Raw genomic sequence first — 18,537 nt, 5'->3', positions numbered from 1 at the left:
TACTCGACAACGCGAAGCGACACTCGACAATGCGAAGCGACATTTGGAATAATATCGTATCGCATTGTCGTGCGTCTACCGGTGCTTGGTCAGAATTTACTAACTCACCGACAAACGGTGCGATCATGGAAGGGGTCGCACTAAACTGCTGACGAATTAGCTGACGATATAGATATATAGGAAACTGCTGACCAGTTAAATAAAGAAGGATTATTGGAAAATGCTGACCAGTTACACAAAGAAGGGAAACATTGAAGGTGTGAAGTTATATAAACACGCCGTAGGGGGTAATAAAAAGATGGGAAATTACTTTTATTCTTTTAATTATATTTTTAATTTTTGCATTTATATGACTATGTTTATAAACTAAATTAATATATACATTTAAAGTACCATAATATCATACATTTTAACACGGATTTACATTACTACATGTAATATAAATCCGTGATTTTAAAAGGATATATTAAACAGCTTTTTATACCTCTCAAGATATGCAAAAAATTTGAATTAATGTTTTATAAAGAATTATGATGTTATGAGTTTTGTCAAAATCTCTTGTTAGTGATATTTCAATAGAAAAATCTTGTAACGGAAAAAAAATGTATTTTCAAAAGCAATAATTGCAATTTGAATTAATATTAAATAAGTCAGCAGTGTTTTAACTTAATTAAATGTCGACAAAATTTTATACAATATATTGAATTTCGTACATTATAAAATGAATTAAAATTTCACGACAAAATATATTTTTTTCTATATTTCTAACTGGTCAGCAGTTTCCCTATATATCTAACTGGTCAGCAGATTCTACTACATGTGTATATGTTTAACTGGTCAGCATTTTCTCGCCTGAATGTAAAGAGCGTTAAATTTGCTAACCATATAGAATAAGAAGAGTTTTACGGCTTAAATCAATTTGAAATAACATTAAATTGATCAGCAGTGTTTTTACTTAATTAAATGTCGACATAATTTTATAAAATAAATTGAATTTGCATACATAATAAAATGAATTACAATTTCACGGCAAAATATATTTTCTCTATATATCTAACTGGTCAGCAGTTTCCCTATATACGAGGGCTGTCCGGAAAGTTCGTAGACAAGGCTATAAAATTATTTTAAGCAGACATATCAATATGATGATTTAATACTTTACTTAAATATTTATCTGCTACATATTTCTAAATTAAAAAACATGATAAAAGTAATATTCGCAAAGCGCCGATCACCATGGCAACATGATCAACGAACCAAGGAGCACTTTGATTTCATGATGATAGCTACTCGAATAAAAAGTTGCTAAAAGATGTAATTTTAATGCAATCTCTCGTTTTAATTTTGTGACATCATAGGATAGTATAACATGATATTCAGTGTAAATTATGATGTCATACGTAAATAAACAGCTTGTTTACGGCGATTATTACGGAATGCCGTTAGGGCCATCGCCTATGAATGTGTTGATCTGAAACGCGATAGTCGATAGTACGATGGTGAAAACGCGAAATCACGAAACTACGATGGTGAAAACGCGAAAGTACGATGATGAAAACGCGATAGTACGATGATGAAAACGCGACAGTACGATACTACGATGATGAAAACGCGACAAACTATCGTGTTTTCACCATCGTACTGTCGCGTTTTCACCATCGTAGTTTCGTGATTTCGCGTTTTCATCATCGTACTGTCGAGTATCGCGTTTCAGATCAAACCATTCATAGGCGATGGCCCTAACGGCATTCCGGAATGCCGTTAGGGCTATCGCCTATGAATGTGTTAATCTGAAACTCGATAGTCGATAGTACGATGGTGAAAACACGAAATCACGAAACTACGATGGTGAAAACACGATAGTACGATAATGAAAACGCAATAGTACGATGATGAAAATGCGATAGTACGACGATGAAAACACGACGGTACGATGTTGAAAACGCGATAGTACGATGATGAAAACACGACAGTACGATGATGAAAACGCGATAGTACGATGGTGAAAACGCGATAGTACGATGATGAAAACACGACAGTACGATGATGAAAACGCGAAATGACGAAACTACGATGGTGAAAACGCGACAATACGATGGTGAAAACACGATAGTTTATCGCGTTTTCATCATCGTAGTATCGTACTGTCGCGTTTTCATCATCGTACTTTCGCGTTTTCATCATCGTACTTTCGCGTTTTCACCATCGTAGTTTCGTGATTTCGCGTTTTCACCATCGTACTATCGACTATCGCGTTTCAGATCAACACATTCATAGGCAATGGCCCTAACGGCATTCCGTAGATTATAGGCAATGAAGGTGCGTACATTTTGTGTTGCAAAAATGACGTCAAATTAACGGACGGAGCAACGTAATGATATTTAACTTCATAGCAACGCTAATATGGCGCCAACTGAGATTATAATCTTTACCTTTAAAACAAAATTAACCATGAAATGTTAAAGGCAACTTGTGTTTAAATGAATAAATGTCAAACAAGATAAAGAAGCGGTGATGACAGGATATTGTATAAGAAACGCTCCAGAAGTGACCAAAAGTAGCATGGCTGAAATATCGTAGATTGCGTTACAACATTTTTTGAAAAAGGCAGACATCTTACACACAGTATGGGAACCAGTGAAATCTTTATTTTTAAATAATAATTTTAAATATGAAATGTATGAAGCAATAACATGTATTAAGTATACGTCAGACAGGTACCATGATGGCTTTTGAAATCGGAAGAAATTAAATAGTTGGTAAACATGAATTTAATTTGACGCCGTTGACGTTGTCAAAGTGCTCCATGATTATGTATATATGTTGTATGTAAAATACTTTTAAAATACAAACGTTAGTCACAGTTCAGTAATTTTTGATAAATGTGTTCGCTAGATATGTATTTTTATGCTGACAAAATTTGTACAGCGTATGTATTGTTTTACAATAAAAAAAATGAAGATGCATATGAACTTTCCGGACATCCCTCGTATCTAACTGGTCAGCAGATTCTACTATATATGTTTAACTGGTCAGCATTTTCTCGCCTGAATGTAAAGAGCGTTAAATTTTACGGCTTAAATCAATTTGAATTAACATTAAATTGGTCAGCAGTGTTTTTAGTTAATTAAATGTCGACAAAATTTTATACAATATATTGAATTTCGTACATTATAAAATGAATTAAAATTTCACGACAAAATATATTTTTCTCTATATATCTAACTGGTCAGCAGTTTCCCTATATATCTAACTGGTCAGCAGATTCTACTGTATGTTTAACTGGTCAGCATTTTCTCGCCTGAATGTAAAGAGCGTTAAATTTGCTGACCATGTAGAATAAGAAGAGTTTTACGGCTTAAATCAATTTGAATTAACATTAAATTGGTCAGCAGTGTTTTTACTTAATAAATTGTCGACATAATTTTATATAATATATAAAATTTGCATACATTATAAAATGAGTAACAATTTCACGGCAAAATATATTTTTCTCTATATATCTAACTGGTCAGCAGTTTCCCTATATATCTAACTACAACTACAACTACAAATATTTTATTGCATTAAAACAACATGTTCCATAGCAATACAATTTTTTATACAAAGACATGGTTTACAGAAGAGCACAATAATATAATATATATATGTATCTGCATTAAAGATGACTAGTTATTTCGCAAGTTTGCATAGTATATATATTTTTGCTAAATTATTAATTATTGCTTTTGATTTTGCACATATGAGATTAACAAATTTCTGTTTAGTAGGCCACGTATAATAATATCTCTTTATATATTTTGATCTTAAGTCCTGGAATTTAGAACATATTAATACAAAATGATACTCATTTTCTATAAGACCGGCATTACAATTACTACACAATCTTTCATTTCTTGGTATATTTCTATGCCGTCCACGTTCAATAGCCAAACTATGAGAAGATGAACGAAATTTGGATAAAGCTACCCTAAATTTCGGTTCAACGATAAAATCCAAATAGTTTTCAAATTCGAATGAATGTTTAAATAAACAATATGTATCTAATCTAGACGAGTTATTAATTGAGGAATACCAACTTTGATAGAATATGTCTAAAATTCGTTGTTTAATAATACTAAAATCTATATGTATAGTAAACTGATTTTCCCACATATAAAACAAGCCAGTCTGCTCTAAAATAGTCTTAACAGTATATGCCCAGTTTTTACCACTATAAGTTACACCATTGTCGGCATCTGTTTTTAACATAATAAAAATTTTTATACAATATAGTTCTTTCATTAAGTTTAAGAAGTTTTAACCAGTATTTGATCAATATTAGTTTTCTATGAATGGACATTGGTGTACGACCAAGTTCACCATATAACACATCTACATTGGTTGATTGTTTCACACATAACAATCTTCTACAAAACTTTGTATGTATAATTTCTATGTTCGGACCAGCATGATGCCCCCACACTTCTGCAGCATAATTTAATGTTGGTAAAACAATACTATCAAATAAACTTATCATTTGGGAAACTGGAAGTTCCAACTGGTTACATACAATAAATAGATTGTGTAGTGAATATGACGCATGTTGCGCAATATATTTTTGAGTTCTGTTCCAGTTCCCATTTTTAAAAAGATACACACCTAAATATTTAAAAGATTCTACAATTTCAATTCTAGTGTTATACAAAAAGAAATCATAAGATGTATGTCTACCATTTTCAAAAATCATTACTTTTGTTTTAGATACATTTAATTTCAGATTCCACATATTGCAATAATGTTCTATATCATTCAAGATAGATTGTAATGAATTTGGATCATGTGTGAAAACTACAGCGTCGTCTGCAAATAACAACAAAAATACCTGTATATCATCAATGTTAACAATACCAGGAATGTTCCTATTTATATTATTTAATATATCATTGAGAAAAAATAAACACAATATGCTACTTGCTGGATCTCCTTGTTTTACTCCAATCTTAGAATTAATTAGATCAGAATGCATGTTTTTATATTTAACAAAAGATTTAACAATACCATACATTGACTTGATTGCAGTAACAAATTTTGTACTTATATTTTCATTCAGTAACTTTCTCCATAATAAAACCCTATCAATACGGTCAAACATTTTCTCCCAATCTAGAAATGCTACATAGAGTTTCTTCTTACTCGACAAAGTCTTTGTTATTATAGCATGTAGAACAAAAATACAGTCAATAGTTGACTTATTCCTTTGAAAACCATATTGATTATCAATAAATTTTTCATGTTTATCAGCCCATTTAATAAGTCTATCAACTAATAATTTTGAGTATATTTTGGACAAAATATTATTTAAGGTAATTCCGCGAAAGTTTTTTGCTTCATGAGCTCCACCTTTAAAAATTGGTACTATAATACCTTCTCCCCAGCATTCAGGAAATACGCCATCATTAAATATTTTATTATAAAAGCGTGTGAGAAATGGACAAATTATATCAATTGAATTTTTAAATACTTCTGCAATCAGATGGTCAGTACCTGGGCATTTGGAATTGTTTTGCGAAAATATTGCATTTTTTATCTCCATCGATGTAAATTCAACATCTAAATCATTATCATATATGTAATCATTATGTACATCATTATTTTCATGATCATACAGTGGTGTAGAACCGTACAAACTATTAAAATGTATATACATATCATCAATACTTATGTTTCTATTTTCTATAGTAGGTTGCCTGTATTGTGTTCTCACATTTCTCCAAAAAGACTTTGGGTTACATTTTGCTAATTTTGACACTCGTTTCCCCTCTGTCTTTTTGAATAAACGTTTACATCTAAGTTTTATATTCTTATATACCTTTCTTTTATTTATGAAAATGCTTTTATTCTCGTTCGTTCTATTTCTCAAAAATACATTTCTTGCTCTATTTAATGCTTTTCTGGCCTCATAGCATTCTTTATCAAACCATTTTTTCTTAGTTTTTAAATTTGTTTCTCGATTAGTATTTTTGCATTTGCCAAATACTTTAAATGCATTATCTTGCATGTATGTCGTAAAAGATTTTATTGTTTCATTTACAGAAACATTATTTAAATTATTGCTTATCTGTGTAAGCCGTTCTATATCGACTGATAAATAATTTCGGAATATATCAACTTTTGAGTCATCCCACGCTAAAAATAGTTCATGGGTTGAACTTGGGTCACGTGGATTTTGTTGTGGGCGTATTCTCTCAATACAAAAATGAAGAGCATTGTGATCAGATAAATCATTTGGTTTACATATTTCAAATTCTTTAATATATTGAAAATCTTCATTACTTAATAAGAGATAATCAACTACGCTCATTCCATTATGACCAATAAATGTGTATTCACCTATAGATTTATCAAGGTGTAAACGACCGTTTGCTATTAATAGATTTGTCGCCTTACAAAAATCAATTAAACGTGTCCCATGTGCGTCAAGCACGTGGTCTTTGTTTACCCTTGTACAATTGTAATCATTCGCTAATAATAATACATTACTATCTAAATAACGATCAAATTCAATAAAATCTAATGCCAATGCCGTGCGACTATTCATGTCACCTGTAACAAGGACTTTTCCTAACATTTTATACTTTTCTATATCTATTTCTAATTGATTAAACATATCAATATCAAATCTGTTCAATACTTGTGAGTCACGTGGAGGGATATATGTGCAACAAAGATAAACGTCTGTATCACAAGTAATAATAGATTTACAAATTTTTAACCAGCATATACCACTTTGATTTTTGCTAATAATACTAATTTTGTCTTTCAAACTACATTTATAATAAATAGAAATCCCACCAGAGTGTCTTCCTTTTCTAGAATTTATAGATTTGTTTCCATATAAGTGTTCCGTACAATAGCCATCGATATTTAAATTATAATGGGAGTTTTTTGACAGCCACGTTTCTGTTAATAAAATAATGTCATTTTCCTTTATTATTTCTATAAAGTCAGGATCACAAAGTTTTCGAACCAGTCCATTTATATTCCAAGATAAAATGTGCAATTGCTCTTCTTGACACCTCTAAGAAGCGCTATGACTGGAACCACCTGTGTACTCCGTGTTATTCACGTATAATTTCTCCCCAACGAATCGGACATATTTTCCTTTCTTTTTTTCACTCTGGTAGACTGTACTAAGTTCTTTCCTCGCATCTCGCCACTCTTTGGGTATTTTCTCCAACACCATATCTATGTTGCTTAAGGACATCCTTCATATGGAAAGCTGTATTCCTTACTATTTCTCTGTGACTATACTTGTGAAATTTCACAACAATCGGTCTTGGATTTTCGGGTTTGGTTAGTGTACCAAGGCGATGGGCTCTATCAAACTCTATCTCAGTACTGATTTTTAATGTATTTTTAATAAATTCTTTTACAATAGAGGCACATGAATTAGGGTCTGTTGCTGTATCATATGTTTGTGGCGAAACATTAATATTTTGGTCAGTGTTACTTGTAGAGGAACTTGTTAATAACATGGATGCTTCCGGTGATGTGGTATGTACTTCCGGTAAGCCATAAAATATTAGATTGTCCTTCATATTTCTAAATTCGTTGTCCAAGATGCGTGTTCTAAGTTCTTCCTGGGTTTTACTTAATGTTTTGATTGTAGAATTTAACGTGTCACATGATTTTGCATGGTCTTTACACTATCTTTAGTTGACGCTAATTCTGTTGTTTGCTTATCATACTTTTCACTGATAAATGTACTGTTGTTTTCTACATCGCAAACTCGCGACTCTATACTTTTTACCTTAATATCTAGATCATTGAGTTTCAAGCACATTGAGTTTACTACTTTTTCAATATTGTCAATTTTATCAAGTCGGGAGTCGATCTTATCAAGACGGGAGTTCATAGTTTCCATCATAGCTATAGCCCATGGTGGAGTTTGGTTTGTACCTTGATTCATCATTGGTGTACCTGGCGGTAGTGGACCAAGATATTGTTGATTATACTGATACGGAGGTGACTGCAATAATTGTCCAGTAAATGATTGTTGAAAAGTTCCATTAGTACTCATTTCACTATTTATTTTACTTACTGTTGGTGTATCGTATACAAATATGTCACTACTGTCCTAGGATGATAACTTGAGCCTTTGTTTACATAACAAAGACCAATAACAATGCGAAAAATAGGTTAGGCAGATCAATGCCACAATCTATAAAAATGAAAATAAAACTACATGTTATCATATGTCTTGTTAGCGCAGTAGGTAGAGCAACCGTGTCAGTAATGAGTTTATCCGTACAGACAGAAGTTCGACTACTGGTACATTTTTTTTTACCTCAGAACAGTCAATTGTTTGACCGGTTTTATGCATACATGAATATGAGATCGAATATTTTATTTCACTGTGATCAAAAAATACAAAAAGAAAAAAGAATAGAAATAAAAAATAAATATATACTATAAAATATATATCATAAGAAGAAAACAAAAAGGAAAACGAAAATAAATGAATAATTATAATGATAAAAAAACAGAGCAAGAAGAAAAACCTGTGGTTATAAAATGGCACTACTTGGGGTTCGAACCTATGAGAACAAAACTCTAAAAGTTACAAATAATTTCGATCTACCGACAGAACCATAACGGTAATACGCAAACGATACTGTAAGAATAATGCTATATAGTATTTGTAGGAAACAGAAATCACTTTATTTCATATTTGCACTAAATACGACATAATAATTATATTTTGTTAAAATATACATTACGTATATGTACATGTATATATTTCAACCTATGATGCATAGTTTAATACATACTTGAAACAAATTATGATTTTTCGTACATCATATTTTGACTACATTTTTAAAATTTTAACCAATATATAACACATAGAAGAAAATTCATTAAGGTACTTAAATAAAATATTATATCAAAATAAATTGAGAAATATACAGTATATATCAATTGAATTTTTTATAATTAATATGTATCATTTGTAATATTGACATCTTGAAAAAACATTTTATCAAGTATTTCTCGACCTCGCCTGTAATATCACCAACGGCAATTTGACACCTTCAATGTTTCCCTTCTTTGTGTAACTGGTCAGCAGTTTTCGATAATCCTTCTTTGTTTAACTGGTCAGCAGTTTCCTATATATTCTATATCGTCAGCTAATTCGTCAGCAGTTTAGTGCGACCCCTTCCGTGATCGCACCGTTTGTCGGTGAGTTAGTAAATTCTGACCAAGCACCGGTAGACGCACGACAATGCGATACGATATTATTCCAAATGTCGCTTCGCATTGTCGAGTGTCGCTTCGCGTTGTCGAGTATCGCTTCGCGTTGTCGAGTGTCGCTTCGCATTGTCGAGTGTCGCTTCGCAATGTTGAGCGTCGCGGTGTAAAAATCATAAAAATAACGCGACATTTACTCGACATTTTAAAAATGTCGCTTCGCGATGTCGAGTGTCACTTCGCATTGTCGAGCGTCGTATCGCATTGTCGCGTTGTCGTTTTCGCATTGTCGAGTGTCGTGGTATGCACTTCTACCAACCTCGACACTCGACAATGCGAAGTGACAATGCGACAACGCGAAGTGACATCGCGACAACGCGAAGTGACATCGCGACAACGCGAAGCGACGCTCGACAATGCGAAGCGACACTCGACAACGCGAAGCGACATTTCTTAAATGTCGCCCTTTTTTACCGCGACATTTCTAGGCGACAGTGCGACATATCGTTTGACACTGTCGAGCGTCGCTTCGCATTGTCGCATATCGCTTCGCGTTGTCGAGCGTCGCTTCGCATTGTCGCGATGTCACTTCGCATTGTCGTGTGTCTACCCTTAGACGCGACGGACGACATTCTAAATGGCACGATAAGGACACCGTATTGAACTATCATAGCAGTTTTATTTACTTACAAATTTGATTCACACTTGCACAAAAGAACACAAAATGACAAAACTGACATCATGAATTATTCTGATATGACTTTAACATTGAATTGACCTTGATTCTCAATGTCATATTATTGAAATTTGCTTAAATTGTCATTTACAGATTTGATTCATGTTTGGACATAAGACAACAGTAGTGACATTCGCGCCCCCCATCCCCCCACCGCCCGAATGTCACTACTGACCATATATGACAAAACCAGCATGTTGAATTATTATGACATGACATTGACCTTTAGTTGACCTTAACTGTCAGGTTAACTTAACTTACTTTGGTATTTATATATGGATTTCATTCACTCGTGAAGTGGCCAAAAATAGCACTTTTTACAAAACTGACAATGTGACCTAGGATTGTATCAGATGAATTTTCAATTTAACTTTCAATGACATTCATTTTTATTCTCAATGACAACATTTATTGAGCAAACAGTACTATTATGAATGATTAAGCTGCACACCAGATGGGAGAACAAACTTTTGAGAAAAAACTTGAGAACATATATATTACATATATTACGTAGAAGTATAAAAAATGTATAGATATACACGCTTCATATGTTCCTGGATAATATGACTAAATTTATTGCTTTTTCGGTACCGTTACTAACGAAGGTAGACCTGTTTAATGCAGATTGTATATGGTAAGCTAAATTATGTATCTGATGAATTAAACTGTATTACCAGCGCGAGAAATGATATTTCCCAAATAAAAAATGTTGATTTAACATTTAAAAAAAAAAAAAAATTGAATGAATGAATGAAAAAACAAGCCTGTAGCAATTGACCAAAGCCCTTTTGTAATTTAATCCTTGACCAAGTGTGCCGTAAATAAAAAAAAATATCGTCATTGTCCGCTGAATGACCCATTTACAACAAAGGTTTATACCGGTCTATTGCTCTCACTCTTTTACCAAATGAAATAAGACAAATAAAAAATAGCAAAATCCTTCAGTAATACTAGTTTTATAACTTCAACTTAGATTTTTTTTTTGTAAAAAAAAAAGCACTTTATGTGTTCATTGTAAGCTGATAAACATTAGTCAGACACATAAAAAACACACACCGGAAATTAGCTTTGTATTTTTTTTCGTCTGTAATTTGAAAGGTTTGATCACGTGACAACATTTTTTTTCTTTTTATCAAGCATAAACGTCTGGGTTTACCAACGTTTATGGTTGGTTTTTGCCTGCAAAATACATTATTGTGTGTTTTTTATGATTTTGTGAATAACTTGAATATTAGATTTCGGAAAACAAAATATGTGTGCAGATTTGAAATGCATTTTAGTGAATGCGGATTGAGGAAAATTTAGACAGGTAAGTCGTATTATTCATATGTTATCTTTATCAAAGGTAGTAACTTTTATAAAATGTTAGACGGTAAATATTCCTCCAAATACAGTATGGTAAACAAAGTAAAAGTATCATTTTGATTTTCGTCTACATACTCATTTTTTTCCCTAGCAATGAGTTGTGCTCGTGAATTTCGTGCTGTTTGGATCCAACTATCTATTAAAAAAAACCTCAACACGCATTTAAAAATGAGAGATATTCTTTTGCAAGGCAGACCTGAGACACCACAATATTCATGCAGTGACCTTTCCTCGGTAACGGACTATATAGTGCAAATCAACTTGACTGGTATTTGTTTTAATTAGAAGCACTGACGTATCACACGCCCTATTTGCAACAGGAATAGCACTAAACTTCGAGTGGTGCATTATTTCATTTTTTTTATTTTAGCTCGATTATACGAAGTATATGGAGAACTGTCCTACTCACCCCGGCGTTGGCGTCCGCGTTTAAGATTTATTAAAGTGAAATATTCTTTACTTCTTTATTTCTTAAGGTACCTACTCTACGTTCTTCATCACCAACCACATAGTATGTGGCAAGGTTCATAACTCTAGAAGCAGTCTTTTCAGAATAATCTGCCCTTGGACTTAAAATTTTAATAGTAAAAATGCTATCTTTTTATCTTTTTACTATGAATTCTTTATTTCATTGGGAATCTACATGAAATATGTCCCATATTATCAACAACATCTTAATGTATGTTGTAGGATAGGAGATATGATAGCAATGTTGAAGGATAGGTGATATGATAGGTATGCTGTAGGATAGGTGATATAATAGGTATGTTGTAGGATAGGTGATTGATAGGTATGTTGTAGGATAGGTGATATAATAGGTATGTTGTAGGATAGGTGATATAATAGGTATGTTGTAGGATAGGTGATATAATAGGTATGTTGTAGGATAGGTGATATGATAGGTATGTTGTAGGATAGGTGATATAATAGGTATGTTGTAGGATAGGTGATATAATAGGTATGTTGTAGGATAGGTGATATAATAGGTATGTTGTAGGATAGGTGATATAATAGGTATGATGTAGGATAGGTGATATAATAGGTATGTTGTAAGATAGGTGATATAATATGTATGTTGTAGGATAGGTGATATAATAGGTATGTTGTAGGATAGGTGATATAATAGGTATGTTGTAGGATAGGTGATATAATAGGTATGTTGTAGGATAGGTGATATAATAGGTATGTTGTAGGATAGGTGATATAATAGGTATGTTGTAGGATAGGTGATATGATAGGTATGTTGTAGGATAGGTGATATAATAGGTATGTTGTAGGATAGGTGATATGATAGGTATGTTATAGGATAGGTGATATAATAGGTATGTTGTAGGATAGGTGATATAATAGGTATGTTGTAGGATAGGTGATATGATGGGTATGTTGTAGGATAGGTGATTTAATAGGTATGTTGTAGGATAGGTGATATAATAGGTATGTTGTAGGATAGGTGAAATAATAGGTATGTTGTAGGATAGCTGATATAATAGGTATGTTGTAAGATAGGTGATCGGATAGGTATGTTGTAGGATAGGTGATATAATAGGTATGTTGTAGGATAGGTGATATAATAGGTATGTTGTAGGATAGGTGATATAAAAGGTATGTTGTAAGATAGGTGATATAAATATGTATGTTGTAGGATAGGTGATATAATAGGTATGTTGTAGGATAGGTGATATAATAGGTATGTTGTAGGATAGGTGATATAATATGTATGTTGTAGGATAGGTGATATGATAGGTATGTTGTAGGAAAGGTGATATGATAGGTATGTTGTAGGATAGGTGATATGATAGGTATGTTGTAGGATAGGTGATATAATAGGTATGTTGTAGGATAGGTGATATAATAGGTATGTTGTAGGATAGGTGATATGATAGGTATGTTGTAGGATAGGTGATATAATAGGTATGTTGTAGGATAGGTGATATGATAGGTATGTTGTAGGATAGGTGATATAATAGGTTATGTTGTAGGATAGGTGATATGATAGGTATGTTGTCGGATAGGTGATATAATAGGTATGTTGTAGGATAGGTGATATAATAGGTATGTTGTAGGATAGGTGATATGATGGGTATGTTGTAGGATAGGTGATATAATAGGTATGTTGTAAGATAGGTGATATAATAGGTATGTTGTAGGATAGGTGATATAATAGGTATGTTGTAGGATAGGTGATCTGATAGGTATGTTGTAGAATAGATGATATGATAGGTATGTTGTAGGATAGGTGATATAATAGGTATGTTGTAGGATAGGTGATATAATATGTATGTTGTAGGATAGGTGATATAATATGTATGTTGTAGGATAGGTGATAAGATAGGTATGTTGTAGGATAGGAGATATGATGATAGGTATGTTGTAGGATAGGTGATCTGATAGGTATGTTGTAGGATAGGTGATATGATAGGTATGTTGTAGGATAGGTGATATGATAGGTATGTTGTAGGATAGGTGATATGATAGGTATGTTGTAGGATAGGTGATATGATAGGTATGTTGTAGGATAGGTGATATAATAGGTATGTTGTAGGATTGGAGAAATGATAGGTATGTTGTAGGATAGGTGATATGATAGGTATGTTGTAGGATAGGTGATATGATAGGTATATTGTAGGATAGATGATATGATAGGTATGTTGTAGGATAGGAGATATGACAGGTTTGTTGTAGGATAGGTGATCTGATAGGTATGTTGTAGGATAGGTGATATGATAGGTATGTAACATGATAGATGATATGATAGGTATGTTGTAGGATAGGAGATATGATATGTTTGTTGTTGAATAAGAGATATGATAGGTATGTTGTAGGATAGGAGATACGATAGGTATGTTGTAGGATAGGTGATCTGATATCTATGTTGTAGGATAGGTGGGTGATCTGATAGGTATGTTGTAGGAAAGGTGATATAATAGGTATGTTGTAAGATAGGTGATATAATATGTATGTTGTAGGATAGGAGATATGATAGGTATGTTGTTGGATAGGTGATCTGATAGGTATGTTGTAGGATAAGTAAAATAATAGGTATGTTGTAGGAAAGGTGATTTGATTGGTATGTTGTAGGATAGGTGATATGATAGGTATGTTGTAGGATAGGAGATATGATAGGTATGTTGTAGGATAGGTGATATAATAGGTATGTAATACAATAGATGATAAACTAGGTATGTTGTAGGATAGATGATCTGATAGGTATGTTGTAGGATAGGTGATATAATAGGTATGTTGTAGGATAGGGGATATAATATGTATGTTGTAAGATAGGTGATATAATATGTATGTTGTAGGATAGATAATAAACTAGGTATGTTGTAGGATAGGTGATATAATAGGTATGTTGTAGGATAGGAGATATGATAGGTATGTTGTAGGATAGGTGATATGATAGGTATGTTGTAGGATAGGAGATATGATAGGTATGTTGTAGGATAGGTGATATAATAGGTATGTAATACAATAGATGATAAACTAGGTATGTTGTAGGATAGGTTATACGATAGGTATGTGATAAAATAGGTGATATGAAGGGAAGGTGATAGAATAGGATATGATAGGAAAGGAAAAAAATGATAAGTCATGAGACAGCTCATGGGATAGGTGCCAATTTAGGTGATAGCATAACATAGTATAGTATAGTTTAGTATATAGGATAGAATTTCGAATCATACTTGGTGTGTCCAACTTCCTTATAGAGAAAGTGTCCTTTAAGTTGTTTTATTTTATCATATAAATATTGTTTGAAGGCATGGTCTCATCTGGCTATACGATTTTGATGTTGTTTTTACTCCAGTAACTATTTGAGTTATTTGTCAAAACATTACAGTGTGTTATAATTTATTGTTTAGTACATTCTAGTACACTCAATAACGCGTGTTCACATCATTGGTTTATACATGTACAGAATTTATTTTAGGTCGATTGTGTAGGAAGCTATAAGCTTATAGACACACTTTCGAATCCGTTCCTGGAACCAGCCAGTACTGAGAAATAAGTGTAAAGTTTCTTGCTCAAGGAAACAAACGACTTGCCCCTGACTGGGTTTTGAACACATATGCGGCTAGCGATCATTAGATTACTAGTCCGACGCGTTAACCACTCGGCCATGCCGCAACTATTTCTCAAAATTATAACTCATATTTGAATTATTTAAAAATTGTCGCTTAAACTATTTAATTTGTACTGATGTAATGTAATGATTGTTGATTGTCTTATTCTGTTCAAGCCCCTCACCGCTATGGGTTCGAATCCCGACAGGGACTTTGGATTCTTTCATGTAAGGAAGCTATCCAGCTAGCTTACGGTACGTCGGTGGTTCTACTCAGCCTGAAATAATGCACGGAAGGGAACCTGAGGCCTTCCTCCACCTGTAAAACTGTGTCGGTGTGACGTAAAACCCATATTAAAACAAACAAACAAAAATTCTATTCAAATACAAAGTGCAAATATATATTTTTGCATTAATGGAGAATGAAACAAAATTAAACGAGTATGCGCCGTCGTTGCACTTTTTATAAATCAACGGCTCAGAGTGCAATGTAAAAATAGCTGCCTACAGTAACGTCCCCCATATCGTAAAACCGGCGCCAGTGATGACACATTGCTACAGTGATGATTATATATTACTAACTACATGTAGGTTATAAATTTGGTTGGCATATTCATATTATTACCAGTCCAAAATTACCTGATAGTATCTCCAGTCTATGGACAGTTACGTAAGTCTATAGCAATGGAATTGTAATTGAAAACCTACCTGCACTAAACGGTTCATCACTGCAGCAATCTGTCATCGTTGGCGCCGGTTAGGCGGTGTGTCCCGGTAATTTCATAAAATGAAAAAATGCACTTGCAAAAAAAAAAAAAAAAAAAAAAAAAAACAGAAAAGGGAAATATTTTTTTAGTTTTTTTTTCAATGCCTTATACGTGTATATTGAAAAGCTTTTGGACTTAATGACTAACATAATTTTTTTTCAGTTTATCACAATGAATAAAGATGAGGCAAACTGCGCGCAGGTGACCAGATTTCTAGTGTCTCCAGTTACTGCCAATCAGCCAAGTTTTGTTTTGCAACCTAACACTGTCATAAAGGCAATACCTATAAGTGTCGAGTCGTTACTGTTTCAAGCAACGACCACACTGCCGAACTCTGTTCCAACACAACCTAGTCATTCTGTAAACGTATTTCAAGATTTTAAGACTAATGATGAGAGAGTTCCAGCCAAAGGCAGACGTCCGAAACATATTGTACCGGAAGTTGATGGAAGGTATGAGTCAGGACCGGCCATGTTGGCAGATAGACCAATGTGTCGTTCCTGCGGCAAGTACTTCATGAGTCGTCAGCAGCTGAATCAGCACATGTTAGTGCACACGGACGTAAGGAAATACAAGTGTAGTTATTGTGATCGTACGTTTAAACAGCCATCGCATCTACATCAGCATCATCGTATACATACAGGTAACTTATTACATGTGTATTATACCACCATGTCCACATATATACCCATGCATTTTCTAAATGTATCAAACAATCAACAAATCAAGTCAGTCTGTAAGTCATGTACATTGTATTTAGGCTCCATTTCTGAACTTTCCGACGGACTGGAAGAAAAGCAAATTTTGCATACTGTCCGTTGTTGTTATTTCTTTTGTGTTTTGTTTTAGCTCACAAGAACCGAATGTTCAGGGTGAGCTATTAGTATCACAGGGGGGTGCTCCGGCGTCCGTCGTCATGTGTCAACATTCATCTTTGTCTCTGAAACTGTTGGGCAGATTTACTTCAAATTTAGTCTGTAGCATCTTTGTGTCAGACAGTCACACTTTTGGCCTCTTTTATCGGTACGCCAGAACTGAAAAAGAAAGAAATCTGTAAACATGATGTTACATCTTCTTCTACTGAACTGATACTTGATTTGTTTGTAGCTTTCTTATTTTTTTTTTTTTTTTTTGCTTTTGCTTTTTAAGTCATATACTTCAAATACTTGTTAACATGAACCACAACTGTCACTTTATGTATTATTTTCAATACAAGCAGACATATCATTATAGAGACTACCGTGGGCACCATGTTAAAATCGTTGACTTTAAACCACTTTTCCCTCACCACTGTAGGTTCGAATACGCCTGGTCTCTTGGATTCTAGCCATCTAGCTAGCATACAAAATGTAAGTGGTCCTACTCTGGTGCCCACTCTATCTGAATATATTATTAGGCCTAAAAAATAGTTGTGGTTAGGGTTACCCTACCCTACCTAGCAAAATCTTCTGACCCGAAAGTTGTTTTGACTATTTTCTTGGAAAATGTTGGCGCAGTGATTAGATAGCAACCATATCAGTTTTTTTTTCAGTACGATTCGTTAGCTTTTTCAATAGTCTGTATCACATTTTCAGCTCGAACAAGAAAGGAAAAGACAAACTGAATAAATCTTAATGAAGGAAATGGCATTAAAACAATTAAAATGATGATAGTATGAACAGGTTCCATGATTAAAAAAACAACAACCTACATACCCAACCTATTTTAAATGGACATATTACCCTAACCACGCCATTTTTGTCCTTATTAGGCATGACAGTGTTGAATCCCTAAATTCTTAAGAAGTAAATTGTCTGAAGTCTACAGCCTTTACCAAGCAAGCACGAAATTCGCTGTTGAAATGCCCGAAACAAACATCATATACAACCATTATTTTCATTTTCCCACCAAAAAACTTCTTTAAAATTAAGTGTACTTGCTAACCTTTTACAGTACGCAAATACATTTTACAAATAAAAATGTAAAATGTGTTAAAAAATAAGCCACATGCCAGGCAAAGTTAAAATTGGCTGGGCAAGTTAGTCACCTCACTTCCTGCTCCTCCAAGCAAGTTCATTTTTCACGAAAAAAAGTCCATTCCTTTTTCCCCTATTTTCTGTAGTTTTTGTTTTTTAGTTGTTTAATAGTCAAACTGTTATCCACGAAAAAAGGAATTAAAAAGGCTCCAATGTGAAAAGGAAATAAAAAAAAGTTGACATGCTTGACTTGGGCCATTTGTGAAAGTTTCCATATTTTTTATTAACAACAATCCCAAAATAACAACAAAAAACAACCAATCTGTGGCGGGAAACAATAAAACTAGAGAGGCAAGTTGAAGTTGAGCTGGACTTGCCGTTGAAAAATTATTTCTAACACTGAAAAAAAGAACTTTTGTTTCT

The 18,537-nt window shown here is 33.3% G+C and overlaps 1 protein-coding gene across 1 annotated transcript; it reads left to right on the top strand.

Annotated features, from left to right (window-relative positions):
• Nucleotides 1-11,051: 11,051 nt before the first annotated feature.
• LOC132729602 (zinc finger protein squeeze-like) lies at nucleotides 11,052-16,802 on the top strand (the record flags this gene model as incomplete). Its single annotated transcript, XM_060715385.1, is given in 2 exon segments — nucleotides 11,052-11,276; nucleotides 16,322-16,802. A coding segment is annotated over 1 exon segment (472 nt), but the record flags the coding sequence as incomplete, so codon positions are not given.
• Between the last annotated feature and the right edge of the window lie 1,735 nt (nucleotides 16,803-18,537).

This window comes from Ruditapes philippinarum, unplaced genomic scaffold (genome assembly GCF_026571515.1).
Source record: "Ruditapes philippinarum isolate M1 unplaced genomic scaffold, ASM2657151v2 ctg3692_1_1_1_1, whole genome shotgun sequence".
Classification (NCBI taxonomy): Eukaryota; Metazoa; Mollusca; class Bivalvia; order Venerida; family Veneridae; genus Ruditapes; species Ruditapes philippinarum.
This window is presented reverse-complemented; position numbering and strand designations above follow the sequence as displayed.